This window comes from Rhea americana, unplaced genomic scaffold (assembly GCF_003343005.1).
Source record: "Rhea americana isolate MKP2758 unplaced genomic scaffold, rheAme1 scaffold_61, whole genome shotgun sequence".
Classification (NCBI taxonomy): Eukaryota; Metazoa; Chordata; class Aves; order Rheiformes; family Rheidae; genus Rhea; species Rhea americana.
In genome coordinates, this window is record NW_028186768.1 from 2285105 (window position 1) to 2308336 (window position 23232).

The 23232-nt window shown below is 40.9% G+C and overlaps 1 protein-coding gene across 2 annotated transcripts in view; it reads right to left on the minus strand.

The window, feature by feature from the left end:
- Positions 1-23232, minus strand: part of PAPPA (pappalysin 1) — a 181889-nt gene that overhangs the window by 121183 nt on the left and 37474 nt on the right. For both annotated transcript variants that reach the window (XM_085320021.1, XM_085320020.1), the window contains exons 3-4: positions 6431-6576; positions 1695-1988 (exon numbers count right to left, since the gene is read on the minus strand). In XM_085320021.1, the coding sequence (XP_085176147.1) occupies positions 1695-1988; positions 6431-6576 (440 nt within the window). The remainder of the gene's footprint in view (positions 1-1694; positions 1989-6430; positions 6577-23232) is intronic.

The window sequence follows — 23232 nt, forward strand, 5'->3', positions numbered from 1 at the left end:
GGCAAGTTCTCTTCGGAAGAAGAGACCTTGGCATTTTGAAACACACATGCTCCACCCCTTTCTCCATACACATAAGCAGATTTGGYGGAGGGGTATTATAATCCAAAGGGGTACCTACTTGTATGTGTGATATTTCCATTGGACTATACCAGGCAGTAAGACTTTCTGCCCTACTGCACACATGAAAAGTGCATAACATGTTGAAGAGCTGGCTCAGTGTATGCTTGCAAGTGCATGCTTGTCCCTGAAAACATCCTCTAAACAAACAAAAAAATAAGAGAAACCTAAGCATCAGTTTAAGCCAATGCCATGAAGGGCATAAAATCATTTATGTTATAAATCATTTCAATCTGTGCCCCAGCTGACATTAAACACTTTGCTTTCCTACAATTTTGTTACAGAATAAGCACTCTGATGACCTTTTGAGTGGGCAATCTGTGTTTCTGCCTGTAGTATAAAGGTGCCCTTCAGTGGTTATGAGTGTATTGGMCACCTTTAAAACGTTGTTGATGCTGCCAGCTCAGTGTCACAGATCTTCATCATGACTAGACCCTGTGACCCAACATAGGGGTAAATACTGCCCAAGGTATCTCTTTTTTCTCTGTAAAATAAAATCCTTYATTTCTCCTTTGACTTCCAAGGGTGGAGTAAGGGTGCCACTCCTATGTTCTTCTGATGCACAGAAGCAAGGGGCTCACCCCTACATTTGTCTGAAAGACAGACGCAAGGATCTCCCCCACACACACATTTGCGTGATGAGCAGGGGTTACAGGAGCTCAGCATGCCCTCTTTGTGTTATGCAATGCAGTGTCAGCACTGACTTCCAGCTTGCATCTGCACAGAAGATTTCTCCCAGTATAGCTCTGTTGGTAGGAAACGCTGTGAACTGGGATCCCTGAACAACACAGCTGTGCCAGCAGAAGCTTCTGGTCTATTCAGAGTTGTAACTACAAAATCTGGCTTTTGCTGATAAAGCCTGTTCCTCTTGGAGGGGCAGTTTTACTGCGGTGGTACAGAGCCTTTGTAGTTGCACTCCCACCACAAACCAGTGCAGCATATTGGTATACGTTTACCAGAACTGCAATCCCAACACAGGGGCTATCTCACTATTCAGTCTGATGATGAAATTCAGAGGTGTGAGTGATTGTAGCTGAACCGCAGTGAACCTAAATCCAACAACAAACACGGTATTTGAACAGACACACAGAGGCATGAGCAGCATCTCATTAGCTGCCTACTGGTCACAGGTTCATCCTACAGCCTTGGTGGTTTCAATATTCCTCTGACATTCAGCATCTCCTGGGGACAGGTAAACATAATCTCTGAAGTTGGGGTTTTTCAAAAGAGATCTCATAGATCAGGTATCCACAACCCAGGGGAACAGGGTATCTAATCTGCTGCAGAGCTTTTAGAAGGTGTTTCCTTAATGCTTGTCTCATTTCTTCCCTCTATTAATGCATCACATGAAGCTATGAAATGTTTTGGAAAGCTCGGAAAAAAAAATCACAAGAATTGAAAGGGATTCCCAACGCTAACAAGGTCAGCCCCTCATCAAGTTTGGTCCTAGATCCATGCACTCAGATGTCAGCATAAAGCATTGCATGAAACAGACTGTAGAAATCAGAGGTAATATTGCTATTCCTTCTTCCTACCCAACTACAGTCACCAGCAGCAAACCAAGGAAGGCTGAGTACCTGCGTAACTCATGAAGTTACTGAACGGTGTGTTTAGGAAACTGTGAAAACCACACGTGTCATTGCCAGGTCCAGGATCCCCACACAGCTTGTGCTTAGGAGCAGGGTTTGTATCACTGCAGAGGTCTCCAGTCTCAAAGGAGGGCTCAGTTTCCATGCACGGATCACTGCAGGACAGGATCTCTGAGATACCCCGGAAGACATGATAGAGTCCTAGGCTGTGCCCAATTTCATGGATCATCGTGTGTGTGTGGCCAGGAATTCCATAGAATGAGGGATTCAGCACAATGCCACCTACAAGGAGAAAAGAAAGACTTGAATTTGCCTCGTCCACCTCAGAGAAAGCAAAAGAAGGGGAAGGAAGTCTATTCTGAGGGCAGATCTACTGGCAGTTCATCTGATCCTCCATAGTACAGTCTTCTGGCACAATCAAGCACATATTGCCTTCTCAGAGAAACTGCACAGCAAGGCTTAATCTCATCTGTAATTAGAGATTCTAAGGATGAGGAATCAGGGAACAAACTTCAATATCCTAAACCAAAACATAGTGGCAATGAGTTTTCCCAGTGAATATGGCCAATTCGGTTGGCTTGTTTTTAACTTGGACAAAATTCCCACAGGCAATCACCTCTTATAATGTAATTTAAAATCATTTAGTGTGCTTAAATAGAGTGCTTCCTCCCAGATAAATGTAAGCAATACATTTGATACCTAAAGGTAAATAAAACCTATCTATCTGGAATATTGACTGTACATTATTCTGGGGGTATAGATATAATAGAAACCTACTAACTTTGGATACACCCTAAGAGTCTCAGTATGTGTTGCCAATACTTGCAAACTAATAGCTGGACTAAAAAAAAAAATAGAATATGCACAGTGCTAAGAGATTTTTGTGGGGTATGCTCTGATCAGATAGATAGATTTGCGGCAACTGTCATTAATATACTCTGTTCAAATAGTCAAACCTAGTTGATCTGAACTGTCTACGATAGAACTGCACAGTCCACTAATGAATATGCATAAGTCTAATGTGTCAAAAATATGAAATCCTAGAACATGATATTTCTAAAAGATCTCTGTGGTTGTTAAATATGTGCAAAGAAATGGAATGGTGATTTTTCGTTCTGTGAATTATGGGATGTGTAGATAAGCAAATAGTAAATTAGTGAGGCTTTATAGTATATTGAATTAATCATAAGAATTATATTTTTAGCTCAGCTAGAGGTATCTTTGGATTTATGATATGCTGTATATTTTCTCTATTTATCTTGTTGGCTTCAGCTTTTCCAAGCCTTTTAGTTAAAGCTGTTGGTGTATATTGCCTACCAACAGAAGGGGAAACTGCTTTGGAAAAGAAGTAACAGTGACACAAATCTTGGATATGGTACAATATTAATTTAGTGTCAATGAGGAGAGAAAAGCTTGCGGCAGGAGGAATTTTATCCGTGACTCTAACACAGAGAAGATGAGATCATCAGGTTCTAACACAGCATACACTCTTCATTCTCATTTGCTCAGCAACTCACCTTGCAATAACCACAGACTTACAGAAAAATAAGACTGAGAAGATCTCAAGAAGTCATCTAATTCAGCTTCCAGAAAAAATAGGACCAATTAGGCCTATGTCATCCTTGACATATTAGCCTAATGTCTTATCGTAACCTCTAATGACACAACTGCCCCAGCAATCAAGTTCAGCACTTGGTATCCTTACCGTTAGATGGATTTTCCTAATATCTAATCTGAAACAATTCTTTTGGCAATGAAAGTTCATGGCTTCAAGTTCTGCCTAACAAGGATACAAAGAACAGAAGATTCTTCCCCTCTTTCATCAGCTTTTATGAGTTTGTCATCATCCCACATTAGGCTCTTTTCCTTTAGTCTTAATAACCTTTATCCATTCAACATTTCCTTTCAGCACAAAACTTCTTTGAGACCTCCCTGACTGCTGTTCTCCTTTGGTTTTCTCAGTTGTCTCACATTTTCCTTCATGTTCAGCATCCAAACATGACACAGTACTCCAGATGAAATTTTATTAATGCAGAACACAGAGGAAGGACTACTTTGTATGTCTCGCAAGGACACACACATTCATACGCAAAAGAGAGAAAGGAACACTGTGTGGGGGCATATGCGAATGCATGCACATAGTGCAGAGAAGGGTCACGTGTGCATGCATATATGCACATAAGTATATCTATATGTTTATATATCTATAAAGTAATGGAGTTGCAGATTTGAATGCAAACACAAAAGAGGGAGTTAAGCACACTGCAACACGCTGCTTATTATGACACACCATTGCTTCCTCAGGATCACGTTCGGTCTGCACACCCCTTTTCTGGGCACTGAACTGGTCCTTACACCAGTCCTGCACACGTCCAATTACCAGGATACAGATCTACAATTATGCAGCTACTACGATCCCTGTATTCTCTGTGTCCTTCTCTCCCCCTTTATACAATACACACTTGATTACTCCAGTGCTTGGGCTGTTCCCAGGGGGAGGCATTGACATCCTGAGAGTATCCGGGTACATTGTTTTACAAGGGTCTCTTTCCCAAAAGATACTTTTGGAGTCTGTTTTCCAGTTCCAGGAGTATTGGCGAAATTCCTCAGCAGGAGGTACCTTCAAAATAAAGGCTGGCTAAATGTTTCTGGCATTGGACAGCCCAGAGGCAGCTGGAGAGGGTGATTTTATTTTTACCTTTGTTGAAAATTTATATTTTCCACAGCTGTCAAGAATCTAAATCAATTGCAGTTTTACAGAAAAGATAAACTCCCTCACCCAGACAATCTCTATCCCAGCCTTTAGATCTGCATCACAGGACATATTTCATATTTTTTATTAAGTACATATTGGATTTATAGAAGAGAGTAAAAAAGATTAAAGATGAATTCTTACAGACCAAGCACAGGTCTGAGAGGGCGATTATGACAGGAAATTATGACCATTATTTATTTATTTTTACTTTTTTCAACTGTGAGTCAACTTTAAACTGTCGGTTAATGTCTTTCTCTCGTGAGATCTCTCTCTGGTCAATGAATTCTGTCAATACACTGTAGGAGCTGAATTTAAATTGTTTTGCCCAGGCACAATGTTGAAAATTAGCTTAATGAAGTGACAAAACAACTCATCAGGCCTTTGAACAAGCCACAGCCCTCTTGCAGAAGGATCTTCTTGGAGCTCTACATCTCCCCCGCTTTTCTCTGCTTCCTTCCACATTAACATAAAGGGAAGCTGTGAAAACACTCATTTAAGGGAGGATCAGATTTACTGCAGCCTCACTTCATTCCAGCAGTAGCATTAAGGATAAAGTTTCCCAAAGACAACCCAAACTGTTGCACAGGCACAAGCAATCAGAGTTACTGTKGGGCTGGTGTGGCATTCATAACTCTTCTGTTTCAGGTTGTGCCAGCAAAAGTGCATGGAAGGGTGCTGTAGGCAGGTTGGAGTGGAAGATGCTTCACTTCCAGCCTTACTTAGCAGGAGTCACTGTTCAGATCCCTGTTAATGCTGGTTCTCAGGGAAGGGAAGTTTGCTCATGCTTCTTGCAGAGCACCTGCAATCCTGGATGCCATAATAAAATGCTGACTAACTGAAGTGGGGAAGCCAGCTCCACCTGCTTGGTCTGCCCACGGAGCCTCTCAACTATGGACAGAGGTTTGGAGGTAATGTGCTTTTGAACATAGAAAAGCCTCCCTGACTCTGACAGTTTGAGTATARGGTTGCTGTGTTATAATTCAGCTCCTATAATATGTTTCAAAATAATGCACACCATATTTATTCTCATCGAAGCTCTATGTTTCCCAAATCTTTTTTATTTTGCTCAACATGGGCTTGGGTAAAGTAAAAACTGATAGTCTGTCACAAAGATTGAACTTTGCCTAAACTGGACTTTTCTTCTAGTCTAGGAAGGTCTGAAGAAGCTGAAGAAATGTCTGGAAAACTTTTGCGAGTCCCTGCTCTTACAAGATTACCAGATCAGGTTTGCGGCCCTAGGGAAGTTCACACAGTTCAGATAGGTATGTGCAGACTCGGTGGGTGCCTTCTGAACCTTTTGAGGTTCATTTGATATTCTGCAAAGAACAGAGGTCCAGTGGCACTGCAGGTGTCAGAGCAATGACTCATTTGGTAGGATGCATAGCTTTGTCTGGATTCTTGGGTTATAGCAGCCGTATTCAACAACTGAGTTATGAAACACACAGGACAATCTGCAGGGCAGTGAACTCTTTCCAGTTCCACTCAAATGAACATTAGAAATACAAAGATCTCACAGTTTGCTCTTTTGCACATTGGTAGACAAAAACAGCATGTGCACTGTATTTTGTGAGGAAAATTAATTGAACACAAACTAAATAATGAACTAAGGATCATATCGTAACAGGCTAAGGTTAATAATTCACTTCCCTCTAACATTCCCCCACCTATCCCCCCAATCTTCTTTGCAAAGTGCTCCCATGGAGTGAATGCCCTGTAAAGTAGCTTCACTTAAAAGGTGAAATACTTTCAGCTTGACATCATCTACAAATACCATAATATGCTTTGGGTTTATAACCTAATATTTTCCTGGTTGTGAGCCAGTATCTGGGAATCGTGAAATACTTTTTTTCCCCTGACTATATATTAGAGGAATGATAAGAAATCAGAATGGAGCTTAACGCATATTTGTCTTTCCTTCTTAGTGCCTCACAAGAATGCTTTACAAAAAGGAAACATCTTTATCACTCACCTAGATGCATCAAGGCTTCCTTGTCCCAGGGCCAAGTTGCCACTCCAGCCAGCTCTTCCTCAGAGGAGTTGGCAAAGAAGATGTTGAGGTGTGTGGATCCATCCAGTTTGAGTATGTTCTTTAGTTCATTGACATCTAAGTACGCTCTGCAAAAAAGAAATCCATTTTTCTAATGGTGACGCAAAAAGCAACAGAGTATTGAAGAAGTCCTGCAATCCAGGCAAAGATCTTACAATATCCTGAATACCAGTCCTCTGAAATATTTTAATAACCCACTTCCAAACTTCAATTACTTCACATTCATATAATCAATCTCATCTGAGGTCTTCTAGGCATTGATCAGCTAAAGCTGCATAATCCAAACATAAAACCATCCGCATTCCTAAGATCAGTATAGGCTGCTATTTATTATGAATGTAATTAACCGTGTATTATGGTCAGTAAATCTTTCTGTATCAGTAGTTACCTTGCACGTTTCCTCTAAGCTGTTTATTATTGTTACCTATAATTCTCCTCCACAATAACAAGTTTCATGTCTTCAGGCTAGCACAATAACAAGCACCAGCTCACGAAGCTATTCCTTCAGCACAAGCAGCAGCAGCTGTGCTGAGACACATGGTCTAACCCTGATACAGGATGTGTCTTAGGGAATTGCTATTTCCAGCAAGGAAAGTAGTGCCAGGGAGATAGGAGTAAGCAAAACACAGTTAGATCTGCTGTATTCAAACCCTGCAAAATAATAAGCAAACCAGTCAAGCTTACAAGTGGGCAAAAATATTACTGACAGGCAAAGTGTTTCCCTCCCAAATTCCTGACAGGCACAAAGTTAAAAGTATGGAAAGATATGAATAAAATAGGCCCAGTTAGGACTCCCATCAGGAAGGGCAACTGAGTCACACCTATTTTCAACACAGGACTGACAAACTGGTTCATGTACAGCCTGAGTATGCAGGTATGCAGCCTGGTCGTTCGCAGTCAGGCACTGACTGGGTGGCGGGAGAACGTTCTTCCTCTCCTGTCCCTCACAGAAGTTCCTGAGAGAAATACTTTGAACTGAATTGTTGCTTGTGAGTCAGCATCTATTTCGAAGAGTTTTGCTCTTTTCTGTCTTGGGAGCCAGATATAGTACACCTTACACCAAATTTCTATTGGAGAAGTAGGTCCCACATCATGCCAAGGCTGCTTACAGGTCTCCCGAGAAGAGCAGGGTTTCTTTTTAGCTTTTAGGATGTCTGAAGGTTACAGAGCAATTTGTTTGTGGGCCATCAAATTCAATCCCCTAGACTCAATGGCCTTTGTAAGTACTTTTGGCTCTCCTTTGGAGGAACAGCCTTTTCTATATTTGAATATAGGAAAAGCAAGCTTGCCAAAGCTTATACTGTACTGCCACACTGGTTCCAGGGATACTCTCTCTCAGAGCAGAGCTGGAGAAAGTGAAGCATGAGAGTGAACCCATAGGTTCTCTGTCTCCAGCTCACACTATCTCTTRGTATTAAGTTTTGTACCAACACAAGATCTAAAACATGGATGAGTTGTACTATCTTCACTTGCCCAGTGTAAATAACACAAAGAGAAATCACAAGGGTTTGTCACCAAGTCAGTCTCCTAATTGCAAGCATGATTCAATCGCTTGTAAGGAAAGAACACCATTATGGTCTTGAGCAGGTTGGTATCTGCTTCCTCAAGTCCCCCTTTCCATATGTGCATGGGTGTGTATATACTCATGTAGCTCTCACAAACCAAATGCATGCACTTTGAGTAAGTAGAGTTCCTTCCTTGCATACTTTGCAAGGCTTTCGTTCCCAGAAGGGTGAAAAAAAAAAAAAAAAAAAAAAAAACAGGGGTGTTGGCTCAACACCAAGATCTTTCTGTCCTTCCCTGGAGGACTCCCCAATGGAAAACACATTCATATTTCCACAATAGTTTCCCCTGCCACTCGCTTAAGTCATTGCCTCTAAAATAGTTCAAGGCTGGGTGTCCCCAGGCCCTCACTGACTCATGGAGGAAGACGTGCTCTTTGGGGACACCAATGGAAGGCTATGTTTCCATTCCATACAGTGTTTATCTTCTGATCAATGTGGATGACATCCTGAAGGACAGGTCAGCACTGTGACCCTTTACACATTTCTCATCTCTCCACTGTTCTCAATTCATCTATATTTCCCTTAGCTCCTCAAGCTTGCTCTGAATGTATCTGCCCAATGTTCTGATCTTGTACTTAATCTATTTCCAGGATCTTCTTTGTGTCTTAAATCATCTTTTCCAAACATAGGCTCATTGCTAAATGTGTCCATGAGCAATAGCTTGAAATTACATCAGTGCTTATGTGCATTTCCAAATAAAAGTGTAAGAGTTTAGAGGGAAAAATGTGATAGAGCACGTGTATATATGAACAGAGGATAATGCATATGTTGGCATGTGCGAGAGCATCAGTACAAGAGTGAGTAAAGGCATAAGAGAGAATGTAGCAGTGATGTGGTTCTTCGTGAGAGAAAGAACAGGACAGAAAGAGAAGCATTGTGTAACTTTGAGTAGAAAAATGTTTGTGTGTTTTGTATCACTGTGGGAAAGAAAGACCCACTGTTTGTGTTTGAGACTGCTGTCATTGACTGTGGAGGCAAGCATTTTATGGTCTAAGTGTATCCATACAGTAGTAACTATAATCAAACTCCCCTCCTGAGATTAYCAGTTTTATCCTCTCTCTTCTCTTATATTTTCAAATGATCTATACTGATATCTCTTTTAATCTCAGTTTTCTTTTTGCCTGTTGTTCACACAAACTAATCCCCAGCTATATCCCCTATCAYATTCTCAGAGCACGGGCATACTCACTCTCCCAGTTATTTGCATGCAGGCYATGTGATTCAACATCTAGGGCTGTTTTGTATATGGATTATTACTGCAGACAACATTCAGAACAGACAGTACTTAACTAATTCACCAGTGATGTCAGTGCATCACCAAGACTGAATTCATATCTAATGTAAATCCACTGTACCAAGTAAATTGGTCTTGGTTTTATAGTATTCCTCTGACCGTTACCCCCTTTTAGCCAACAAAAGTCTGTGAATGAGCAGATTGTATTAAAATGGGATAAAAACAGAATGCTAAATGGTTTTTAGCCAAGGCTCCGCACAGGATTGGGTGTAAATAGATCATGCTTGCTTGGGAGGAAGTAAATGTAACCCCTTTTGTAAAAGCATACTGTTACCCACAACATGTAAACATATCAAGTCTTTCATTTAGTCAAATCCTTTGCAAAATGTGTGAACATGTACCTGCATGTGCATGCATGCACTGAGATAGGAGTGTGCAAGCAAGGGTTTGGATTGCGCATACGTGCAAGTCAGCCAAGAGCGTGTATGCAAGGGAACCAATATATACGTGTGTGTGTGTGTGTGTGTGTGCGCGCGCGCGCATGCATGTTTGTGTGTAAGAGATAAAAACATGAGCTGGAATTCCACCCTCTCTTTCCTCCCCATGTTTCTAATAACCTCCCATCCCTATCCATCATCACCACATTCCTACACTCAAGGAGGCATAAATTAACTACTTTTGCAGTTCATGTCCAACTACGTAGCCGCAGGCAGCAGACCCAACAGTTACCAGGTCAAAATAATTTTCAGTTATTGCGCTGGACTGGGCTGACTCCCCCCTGCTTCTGCGGCTGCTTTGTTATCAGCCCAGACTATCTGACCCAATGCAATCTGTGAGCATTGCTTACACCTCTCAAGGTTATGTGGGTCCCCTGATAGAGGACATAATGTCTGTCACATGGGCTTGTGCCAAAGAGAACCAAAGAGCCCAGCCTCTCCAGCACTGCCAAACTCGCATTTCAAAGACATGAGTGCAGTCTTGGAAAGGGATCAAAGCCTTTCCAACTGTCATTAGAATATTTCCTTTATGCATCTCTCCATGAGTGCCAGCAACATATTTCATAAAATTCATTGGCTCGAGATGGTACCTCCAATATAAACCTGAATGGGGAACTGTCAGGGCAAGTCTATGTGGAAAACAAAAGAAAATCCAAAGCACAACAAAACATGTGTAATTCCTGTAATGGAAAAAACATACGATGCTGGATGCTGCGAGCGTGCCTTGCTCAAGAAAGCCTAATGAGCCTATTAGTGCATCATAAAAGGTCTCCTTTGCTAGGATCTGTTTTAGACATAGAAATTCTATGGGCTGTTTAAAGCCGTTTGGGACACTGAATCATATCAGGCAATGTGCACATTCCCACCCAGATCTTTGCACAGACATATTTGTTCAATGCACAACATTTGGTTTGTTTTTTTTTTCCTCCACTGCAGAGCGAATAGCACTCTGGAATTGTACTGTACAACAGCTCACTCTTATCCAGTAAGCCCCAGACCTCAATCAGTAATATGTATCCCATACAGTACTCCAGTTTCAATCTAATGGAGTCTTTAGCTCATCTAGCAGTGTCCCATGACTGCCCTACCCTCCACTCAGCATGCCCCAGCAGTCATACAAGCCATTATCCCTGCGCCTTTCTCATCTATCAAGCCCATTTCCTGTCAATTTGGGCTGTGGCTTCTACACAGCAGGACTCAGTCCCAGTCAGTAAGACAAAACCTTCACCTGAGCCCCATCTGACAAAGCTGGCCCTATTCTGTCCATGGGTGCTGCTGCGAGGAGCTTCCTTCTGCTGGCTGTCACCTCCAAATCCAAGTCAAGTTACAGCTTAGCTACATATTTGACAATGGCTTTTAAATTTGCCTGGCACCAAGTATTGTATCCAATCGTATTAAATCTGGCCTGGGTGACTGGAATCACACTGTGCTATATGTGGGCTGGAAGCTCCTTCCTTCCTCCTCCCTCCTGCTTTTTTCTCCCAGGTACATTGCCAGAGAACGGCTTTACTGTGCTCACCTAAGTGTTGCTGAGGTGCAGCCTCTTGTTCTCGTGGTTGTTTTCACAAGGAAGACGGAGCTTTGCAGCCCTTATTGTTAGGAAACGTTTTGTTCTGTCTGCTCTAAGTTATTCTCTGTTTGACTTTGTTTTGCCTTTTTTTCTTCAAAGACAAGTGTCACTTTACAACAAGAAAACAAACAGTGTACTTAGAGTATTATTTGCAGGACCCCACACAAACTCAGAGGAGGAACTCAGTTATCTGCTCGCTGAGGAGCATGGTCTCCAAGTGCCTCATGTTTTTCTTAGGAACAAAAGGCACTGCATTTCATYATCTCAAAAAAAACAAAAAACAAACCCAAACAAACAACTCATTATGCCAGCATCTTCTGCTGGGAGAAGCCAGCCTTAGAAAAGCTCCATCTCCTCTCTTTACATACAATATTCAATCCTTTACCCAGCAGATTCAGCATATGGCAGAGCAGAATAAATCTGACAGGATCACAGGAATCGGGTACACCACTATCCTTCCCCACGTCCATTTGTTTCTGCTTTTGTTTTCATCTGATGCTCTCAAAAGAGCCAGCAGCTCAGCTTAAGCCAAGGCTGGATACAGCAAACACAAGAGAAAAATTTTCTGGCAGCCTGCGACTGACTCAGGTGTGGTTCCCAATTTGGCATGATTGAGATGGCTCAGTTGTGCCCTCTTAGACCTTCTGGCTCTGAACTTGGCACCCAGGATTGATATGAACTCACTGGAGCGCCAGAGATTACAGCAGTTGCTATGTGAGCAGGCAGTCATCAACCCTTCGTCCCATTCATTCAAACACCAAGGGGGACCAAGGTTTGAGGGTGCTTTATCCACCTAGAAAWTTTTGAACGCCAGCAGTGAACAGCAAATGACAGTTCTGAGCTAAAGTTTGTTCTTCCTGAAGGTAATGGCAACAGCCTCAATTTCAATAGCACTGTAAGCTGAGCTGGAAATGAGGCCATTTGGCAGATGCACACAATTACAATTTAGCTTTTCCTCCTGGCACTCCTCAACCTTAGGTGATTAGACATGGATCTCTCCTTCTGGAGACCAGTGTTGATGCTAGTGTATAACCAGGCCTTTGCCTTCAGTAATGGAGCCACAGAAACGCAGATCTGGAAAGGATATCAAGAGACCACTGCTGCTATCCCTCCACTCCAGAACAGGAACATCTCTTCATGTCATACCAATCAGGTAATCTGGCTTATTCTTAAAGACCATGCATGACAAGGACTGTTAAACTGCCCCAGTAACCTACACTCAATGTTTTTCAATGCCTTTATTATCGGCAAGTTTTTCCTAATGTCTACCTGAATCTCTTTTGCTGCAACAGAAGTGTATAATTTTGTCCCATTCCCCACAAACATGGAGACCAGATGATTCCCTTCTTCTTTACAAAACCTACTACTTATTTAAAAACATATGTCTCCTATCAATTCTTCTTCTTCTTCTTCTTTCTTTCTTTCTTTCTTTCTTTCTTTTTTTTAAGGTTAAAACCTTGATTTCCTCTGTCCTTCCCCACCGGTTACATTTTCAAGATCTCTAGTCATTTTTGCTGTTCTCATCTGGTCTGTCCACATCTTCTAAAAGGCTATTGGTAAAACCAGGATCCAGTCCTCAAGCCAAGAACTTATCAGTCCAGTATAACTGCGACACTAGTCCTGGCTATTAACTCTAACCTAACATAAAATGTACAGTGGGGCTGCAAACAGCTTTACTGCTTTTCCCCTCTTTTTTATCTGAAAGTCTACCAAAAATCTGAACAGAAAAGGACAATCTACAAACTCTCTTTAGCAGTGGACTTGCAAAAACATTTTGCCTAATCTAATGTTAAAGATCTACCTTTGTTGGCAAATTTAATTTCGTGCTCATTTTAGACAGATTGCAATAAATCATCTGAAGCAGGAAATGTGCTTCATCTACATTTAGTTTAGTGTTAATTTAAGACACTGGTGTAAGTGTAATAAAAGTCATGCTAATTTATTGATAAAGGTATAAATCTTTCAGTGATTGGGATAGAGCCTGAAATAGACTGCAGCCATAATGTTACAAGTGAAAGGTTTTAGGTCCCAATTTAGAACCAGATCTCTGCCTGTGTTCACACAGAAATCCAAATGTGTAACTGCAGTTCTCTGACTGCATTCAAAGCAGGCCGTTGTGTCCACAGGATTAGACTGCAAGCATCATCAGCACGTAGGCTTGGCAGCTTTTAAAAAATTTTAGTCTATTCACTGCAGCAAAATGTCCTCCAGAGCCCCCAGATCTGATCTCCCATTACAAGAAGGGGGAAAAATATTTGAGAAAGAAAAAAATAACGATAAGGATCCAGCAAAAGACACTTAGGATAATTGCTCAAATATATACCCAGCTTCCAGGTTGGTTTGCTAACCTGTGCTGAACTCTGTACCATTGTGGTGACACTGCTAATGCACTCAGGTTAGCAAGTTAAAAGCTGGCCCAGGCATTTTTACATCAATGGCAGGTCCTACAGCTGAGACCTATCCAAAACAACACAGACTACAAAATAAAAGCCCACACGGCTAGAGAGCTCTGGGTGTTCTGCTGATCTTAGGGTGCCCTCCAAAGTGCCCTCCTCCAAACTGAACTAATTCTACCTTTATGTTGGTGACTCAGGCTTTACTCACCCTGCGAAAAAACAGTATCAAAATATAGAAAGAAAAATGGAAAAATGGAAAGAATTTTTACTCTGTAAAATATGGGACTCATTTGGATCTGAGTATTCTTTATCCTGCTACAAAGACTGTGAGTAGCTCCTTCGTCTAAAGTAGGGAATTTTTACAAACTTTGGGTGGATTTAGTGTCCAGTCATCAGTTTCAGGAAAGTATGTGCCATGAAATGCTGGCTTTCCAACTGCACTTCTAGACAATCCTAGAAATATGCACATTTCCACTATAACATTGGGCACTATTACTCTATACGGCTTATAAAAAAAAAAAAAAMCTTAAAGGAAATTACTCACTACTAAATTCTGAAAATCAGTATTATATTTTATAGAACCCTAATGGTGCACCCCTACTCAGCTGTATCAGGCTTTCTCATAAAAACCCTCTAATAAAAGATACAACTGTATTTCATATAATTGCCTATAGACAATTTCTGTATGTTGCAAATGCAATATCTACTTAATGGGCTGAACCACAATAACATGTCTGAATAAACCTGATCTTACGATTTTTCCAAACCTAGGTCTGGGTCCTCTTTCGTTTTGGTTCATTTGTGCTTCCACATCGAGCCAACTTCTGTTCTCATTGGGCTGTGCACAAAGTATCAGCACTCACTGTGATGTATTTGCTCCAGTGTAAATCTAGAGTTAGTCAGAGCAAAATTTGATTCTCAAAGTGCAGCTTCAGGTTCAAATCCAAAATCTCAAAGGAAACCTCAGTTGAAACGACCAATTTTTTGCCCAATTTCTGGCCAACAAAACTTGCTTTTTTAAGGAGGGAGGCGGGTTTCCTCAGATCTCCACACGGATTCTCTCAAAGGTTTGTAAATCCTTGCCAAATTCTTCACAAACCTGGGCTGAGATTCAGAAATACAGTGAAAACAGATTTTTTTTCCTGTCACTTTTGCTGCTGGTTCTGGCCAGGATAAGAAAGTGTAGAGGCTCAGGGAAAAATAATGGGGAAAAAGATGATGCAAAAAATTTCAGAAGTCAAACATGTTCTGTTTGAACTCTGGGCAAAAATTTGGGGTGGCTGTTAATACACACAAAATTCACACCCTTTCTCCCTTTCTCCTCCATGGCTTTACTGCCTACCTACAGGTTATACCAGAGACCACACCTACAGGTTTATATAGTGCAAAATATATATATATTGCATATATATGCTAAAGATCATAAATACGTGATCTCTAAATCTTCTCCCTTGCAGGGCTTACATCAACAAGTGGGGCAACATTTGACTTCACCCTTGTAGTGAGAAAGTTTCTTCGCAGAATGATAAAAAATAATTAAGCTAACCAATGGTATGGAACTAGGAAAAGAAACCCTGCCCAGCCAACTTGCAGGAAGGAAAAGAAAACGAAGGGAAAGCCTTGGCCAAGAGAATTGTGATCTTACTGCACAATTAACTTCTGCGACAGCGAGCAGAATTAAAATACAGAACATTACAAGAAGCAAAGCATTATAAAGCATAAATGCGTATTTCACAGACCTTTGAAATCAGCAACACTGGCAGGTTTATTTGTTTTGATTGTCTTTTCTTCTTTCTTTTACTACTTTGGGATTTTTTCCCTCTACTTTTCAAGACTAAAGCCAAATGACCCATGAGAAATGTACTGTAATTTGTCTCTTATCCATCCCTCATCTCCATCTGATATTCCCTCTGCCCTGGTTACCCTGATGTTTTTCCAGACTCTACAGGCTGAACCATTGTAACAAGGAGAAAAGTCAAATGATAAAGAAAGAAGTGGCGTAAGAATATTTTCAGGAACCCGTTSTGTTAAAACAGATTTCCTTTGCTGCTTTTCCGCAACCCTTTTGGCTGCAGCAAACCTCATTCACATACTCGAGAATTTAAAGCAGTATAGGAAGGTATATATATTTTAGGCTATTTTAACCATCAGTTATACTGCTTGGCACTTCCACAGTGCTTCCCCCTTGGGCCTCAAAACGCTTCCTAAACATGAGGAGAGAAATTCCACTCTGGTCAAAGCCCTGACACAAGGCCTCCGCGCCGCTCAAAATCCCGTCCAAGGGCTTAAGTGATACTGTAGCAGGACAGGAGACCTTGTGCTGGGCCTCCCCTCAAGAAATCTTACGACTGAAAAGGCCATGAAATAGGCAAATGGAATCATTTTCCTTGTCATAYAGATGGGAAAACGGAGGTACAGAAGCGCAGTAATTTGTTCAAAGTAACGTAATCATTCAGTGTGACAGCTAGGATTAGAAACTACATCTCCTGAGTCTATGTGCTGTGATAATATGGATCATCTTTCTTTTAAATAAGTGGTAGCTTGTGTTACTGATCCTTCAGGTTTTCTTCGGGTTTTCTCTTACTTCACGATCTTTTAGTCACATTTTACGATCTCCAGGAAATCCTAAAGGTCTAGGGTCAGGAGATGGAAAGTAAGAGTTCCCAGCAATAGGTTGATCTTCCCTGAATCCCTTAGCTTCACTGTTTCTGAAGAAGAGGCAAGCACATTTAGTTCATAAACAGATTTTCTTGTGGAATCAGGGCTCTGCTTTCAATGAGTGAGCAGTTCTAATAATATTTGGCATTTACATACCACCTCTCATCCCAAAGAGCTTCCAAGAACAACCAACAGATACGTGCATAGCACACTGCACAATAGTTCAAGCAAAGGACATTTTGGTTTCAGTCACCAGAACAAACCTGATTTTTTATGAAAAGCACCAGAGACCAGGAATGTAGTCTGTCATCACTCACATGATCCAAATCAAGAGTTAGGTAGATACCCCGTTAATCAGACTGGAAGTTAGAARTCAAGAGGAAACTTGAGGTTCTGACATAGAATTTCCTTCAAATATAGGAGTGTCTTACTGCAACTCTCTATATTAAAGTCGTCTAACAGTTCCCACTATCAATATTAAACTCTAGCCACGTCTATCTCCTCCCTATCCTAGTGATTTTGTGGTCAAGCTTGAGGCCAAATTCATTGCCCTTACAACCAGATCCCTTCCTGGCATGACCCTGGGGTCTGGAGTCACCCAGGCTTGGTAATTCCAGAGCCCTGGGGAAGTCTTCATGTCCCCTCTGCTCTRTAGCACACCTAAAGCGCGGAGTTAYACTACTGCATGGATACAGGCTCGGCATTATCTGCCTATGTCTTGTGCCCTTGCAGTAAGCAACTGTGGACAGGTAAGGAAGGCAAGGACYCTCTTGGMACTCCAGTGCGTCACCTGCCACAAGAACTTTTAGGAGTCTGAGGATGCAGGTCCGGCTAGGGAGCCTCACAGTCCTGAGGTGCTCACAGCATCTGGCAGCTGGATTGCATTCAGTCATAGCTCCTTCAAAGGGGTGACTTGTTGCATTGTCCCTGCTAGGGTTTGCAGCTGGGATTTTAAGGGATCTGGACATTTAGCTATCCCCTTTAGCATCTCCTCTAATTAACCCACAGTAAAAAAAATGCAGGATGAAAAAAGAACAAGATCAAATTCTTTGCTCCTTTCATCTCATTTTTTGACACTAATCCTCCCTGCACATAAACCCCATGCCACAGAGTGAAATATACGTTGCTATTGGAACAAAGAGTGACTTGGAATCAGGCCCGCAGCAGCAAAAAAATAAAATAAAATCATATATAACCACAAAGGACCTAGCATGTTTATTACAGATACTTCTGTAGTTGATGGGCCAAAATAACCAGCTCAAATATGCATCTTGCAAAACATCACTATTGCTTTGGAGATGCCGCTTCTTTTCTGTTTTTGTTTTTACAACTCATGAACTTCCAAATCTCATTTCTTAACCTCCTGGCAGCACTGTGCTTAATATCAGTCCTCCTGCAACGGGCAGTTGATCCGTGGCTTACAGTTAGGATAATCCTAGTTTTCCTCCTTTCAGAAAAAGAAATGAAAACCTAATTCAAACGAGATTGGTTGAAATTTCTTCTTCTTTCATCATACGCATGAAAAGGTAGGAGACACCTAAGTGAGACTGCAAAGAACAYAGCCTGTTGATGGAGACCTCAGTTTAGGAAAACTAAGAAAAGCTTATGCCCTGGCACTAAAAGCCTCAAGTTTTCAAAGTGCATGAGATTCTTTTCCCCTTTTCAACAAAGAATCAATATTTTTACATCTTTTAATTGCCTGGAGTTTAGGGGGAGAGATGGGTCATATTGCTAGGCCTTTATCTTCAACAATGAAGTCTTGAACATAGCTTTTAAGAAAAAAAGAAAATTGAACAATCAGATTCAAAGAACCATCAAATATTATGAGACCTATGAAGGCTAGTTACTCTAGTTCTTTCCCAGTAGTGAAGAGATTACAAAGAAAACGAAAAWGACAGTTGCTGAAATAGAAATTTTAGATAAGAACATTTCAGCTTTGAACTTCCCAGAATCCATAGCAAATTGCCAGGTGATCTGGCAAAAACACCAACACACCCACAATGGAAATAGCTCAGAGTTGCTGAAAGAAAATAATGTGGATGGTGACTTTTCTAAATCCAAAAAATTTTTTGAATTCTTATTCCTGTCTAGTAGGAAGGCAGAAAGAAAGGAAAAGAAGGAGTGGGAGAGAGGACTTCAGACTTTGTCAAGTGACTASTGTTGGGAGAGGAAACATGGCAGCACCGGCTAGTAATAGGCATTGCTAACATGAGCAACTCCCTAACATGAAAATCTCATTCCTCATTTCTGTTTCTCTAGGACAAGCACAGGAGGAAAGATATAAATGTGCCTTTTCCAACACTCAGGAACTACCACTCTTTTGGGCTTCCTCCCCACCCGTGGAGGACCTGGCTCTTCTGCATAGATACAAGGTAAAGCAAATAGCATTCCACACATGTGCTTTGGAGAGCTGAAGTTTCTTGAAATTAAGAGTATATCAAGCAGAAAAGATCCCTTAAATAAACAGTAGGCAGCAGATACCTCAGATGATGAAATACTAGGCAGATGGAAGGACATTTGTGTTGCTTCACATATGGATCTGCTAACAAACATATCAGAGAGCAGGCGTTATCAGCTCAAAACATAAGACTGATTGTAAACATTCCCTGGAGGACACATTTCCCAAAACCTTACCAAATTGGACTGGCAGCTTATAAAAAGTGCAATCCAGCATGTAACAGTAAACTGTAGGAAATCATACCCATATATTTGGCCTTCAGACCTGACTGTAGAAATTGCCTGTTTTGGCACCTGTGGATCTACTTGAATCAAATACAGACCCCTAGCAAAGTATTATACAATGATCTATTCTCTTTTGTTGAATACTAACATAAGAAGGCCAAAACTCTAGTTTTCCTCTATGACAGATTTCTTGACTACTTTTGCCATAAGTGTGATCATGGTAGGCAATCCATGAAGTTTAACTTTTGCCTTCCCTGTGACATTTGTTCCATGTGCCACTTGACTTGCACATCTCAACAATGCATCAACTTTCACTCTGGTTTACTGTAGTAGGGTATACTGGCAACATGTCACTAAAAACTACCACTCTTACTTTTCTACAGGACTTGATGAGTACACATCTAGCTTTAGAAAAGATCCAGCCAAAATTCCAGGTTGTCATTTTTGTCTATTAATTCTCACACAGAGACCCCTAATTATACAAATCTGAATTTCTAAAATTTATGTTGACATGAAATGTCTTGCATCTCCCCAACAAAGACAGAAAGGAAAGGGGTCATTATGAGTTCCCTCACCTTTACACCTCCACTGCTGCCAACTCGAGTATATCTCAAAAAACTTTGTAAAACCTGAGATCCTGCCTTGTTATACTGGGGAGGAGGATTGCAGAAGAAGATATCCTGGAACCACCTTTTGGATTCTCTTTCTCTGATGGTTTTCTAGATCTAAAATTGGAAGTGCTTCAGGTATCATTCCGAGAAAGATCAAAGAGAACTTAGTGTCTGATCAAGTCAAGAACTGTGAAAAGGTTGACCTTACTTTTTTAAAACAAAATAAGTAATTTAAAAGCAAAAACACGTGAATAAATCTATGCCCCAAAGTAAAACTGTTAGAGGATTTCTAAGTACAGGAGGAGGAATCCAGGGACTCTTACCCCTTATCTGAATCCAACTCGATGCAAGAGGAGAATAAAATGGCATAGATATCTTCAGGCAAAGTGGGATAAACACCCCGATATATCTGACAGAAGCATTTTACTCTGTGTTTGGAAGTTTATCATGACCAATCAATTCTGGAATAATTAGTGAGTGAATTCTGGTGTTTGGCACTGATGCAACAGTGGTAAAAAGGCCAGAGGCAAAAGGAAAGTAATTTTCATAGTGCTGTGAACTGTTGCCATCAATCCTTACCCAAAACATATCTTCCATTTACTCTAGTGCAATGCTGTTCTGCAAGAGCTTTCCTCTTCGCTATGCATTTCCGTCTCAGGAAGGCTGTCTACCTCACTCTTGCTCTGGATGTGGAAATCTAAGCCAAAGACCGATGTCTTTGGGAGGTCAGTCTTTCTACGGACTTCAAAGAGCTTATGATAYCCTTTTCTTAGAGGTGTCCAGACAGAAACTGTAATGTATATTTGGAACAATGTTTTATATGTAAAAATAGAAATGGTTGAATGACTCTTAAGGAATGCAGTCTGATGGAAAAGCCTGATGTAAATTGTGCGTAGCATTTACATACCTATTTTCAGCCTCTAACCTAGGTGCTCTGCATCCTAGTGGAAGTACCTACCTCTCCGCATCAGCCATAAAGACTTTTAGATTTAATTCTTGATTCATATTTGTGCTGAAGGTCTATACCTGCTGAGAGCTGATGGCATGACTGCTCCCCTAAGGATCTGAGCAACAACTACAAATAGACAGTGCTTACATGTAAGTTTATAATAAAGGAGAGCTGTAACTACACATTTTGGAAGGAATCAGCAACTCAGAGAATTAGTCCTTAACAGAAAGCAAGCTATATCTAAAAGTAAAATAAAAAGTTTTAACCACTAATGCTAAACCCAAACATATTCACGTATTTCTTATAAAATAACTTCATGTTCATGAAGACTTCATTCTTAATATTTCTCAGATATTCATACATTTCTATTTCTTAGTCTGGTGCTTGCTGGGATTGAAAGCAGGAATAGAGTATCTTCAAGATTCACGGAAATTGGGATATGACAGAAAAACACTATTTTTTAATTGTTCCCAACCAGTTTTGCAAATCTAAGCAGTTCAGACAGTTTGGAAATGTTTCCAAACTCTGTGATGTTCACTTGAAACAAACTAAGTTTTGGCCTTTCTGAGGTCTATCCACACTCTCTAARTGACTGTATTGTATTTCTTTATTTACTTCGATTTTTTCACCAGTTAATCTCTCTCTGTCTCAKTTTTAATTAAACAAAGCAAATAAATAAATCAACCAAACACAAAATAAATTAAGAAAAAGTTTTTAAAGGGGTAAAGGGGATTTAGATCCAACCTCTCATTGAAAGCCAGTGGGTATTGCCTTGAGTACATAATTCCTTTTTGTGCCTTTGGAAAGTGCACAAAAATTGTGTAGATGATTACAGTGATAGGTCTATTAATTGATATCCTCTGGATTTTATTTTGCTTTTTAAATCAATGGCTGAGCCCCGACTGCAAAAGCAGCTTAAATCAACAATCTCATTCCTTTCTGCTCAATGCTCCCTCACTTGTCTTCTTGGATACAAATATAATTGCAAGTCTGACAAGGGCACAAGCTTCATTATATTGGATCATGGAAATTAGAAATGAATCAATAAGCAAAGAGGCAAACTCCCGATCAACTAGTTCCTGCCACCCAGYGTGGAATTCTTCACAATTTACCCCTAATCCTGGGTCTGATCAAACTGAAATGTCTTAAGGGTCAGGAATGCCTGTGCTTCCTTTTGGTATTTATTTCACAGTCTAATCAAATCTCAGAAATGCTGACATTTTCTATGTTTCTTATCTTTATCCTTAGTATAATTTGTGCTGCTTAAGKTTGAAGAAATAATTCAGCAACATCCTTCATGCGATGGGCAAATCATTAATGGAGAAGAAATGCTGGCAAGGCCCAAGAAACAGATTTAATCCCCTTCTTGGCRTATTCATTTTATTGTGTCTTTCAGTATAATTTCAACATGGAATTTTCCTGGCATAAATCACACAGGTTTCCCTTTTCCCCTCTACACCATGCTGCGTAGTTCTGTGTTTTGGTAAAACTCATCTATAAATAGTTGCCCTCTGTGGCTATAAAAAAATACCTCAGTAGTCAAAAGCCAACCCTTGCTAGGGAACAGCTGTGGATGCCTGAACGCACACAGGACCCAGCATCACACAGCAAAGCCCTTTTTTGGCTCCATGTCAGAGCAAACTGATTAAATAAGGCCATAGTCAAGTTAACGGAAAAGGAGCCCCTTGCCTGGAAAAGAGGGAGAGAGAGACTGACTCTAGCATGGGTTGCAGAAACATCAGGGTATTTTCATTTTCTCAATAATATATTTTTTTTTAACTTAGCAACCCCCTCCACTACGTCTTCCTCCCTCCACCCTTCAGCCAAATTCCAGTAAACTCTTGTACCTAAAGAAACAGAACAGAGACTTTATCACCGCTATTATCGAGGGTCACAGAAGTAAATTTTAAGGTCCGTGCTACTTTTCTATCTGACTGATTTAACTGATTAAAGTATGTCTGCTCTTCCTGCACTTTCAACTGCATTGGGGGTAACTGGTGAAATTCAAACCAACCAGCTGCAGCTCCTCTTACAAGTCAAGGCTGGAGATACGCAGAACGATGTTGAGGGGAAMATACTGGAAAGGGAGAAAGGAGAGGCATATTGTCTCCCAGTAAAGCAGCAAAGTGTTTTTATCYGTCTAAGCGAAAAACATTCAGTTGAGCAGAGGATGCAGGGAATTTCCCATCATCTCTGGGTACCTGCCCCAGCATAAACAGGGCAGTTGGTGACAGATCACCTGACACCTGCATCTGAACAGCAAAGGTCAGGGTCTTTCTCCCCAAGTTCCATTTTGCATTTTCATCTGCATGAGCCAAAATTCTTGAAACTCTTCAAGAACTCTTCAAGTTTCAGGAACTTCTACTCGAAGTCCAAGCAATGCCACAGCCTTGTAAGGATCTAAAGGGAAATGGTACAGGAGCCTCAAGTCCTGTGGGAACCAGGTCTGGGCTCTCAACACTTACAACACACCTGAACTGAGACTGTAGGCAGTTACAAAGCCAATAGCCACATAACTTCACCACTTTTCAAATTTCCCTGGGGATGTTTCACTAAGGTAAA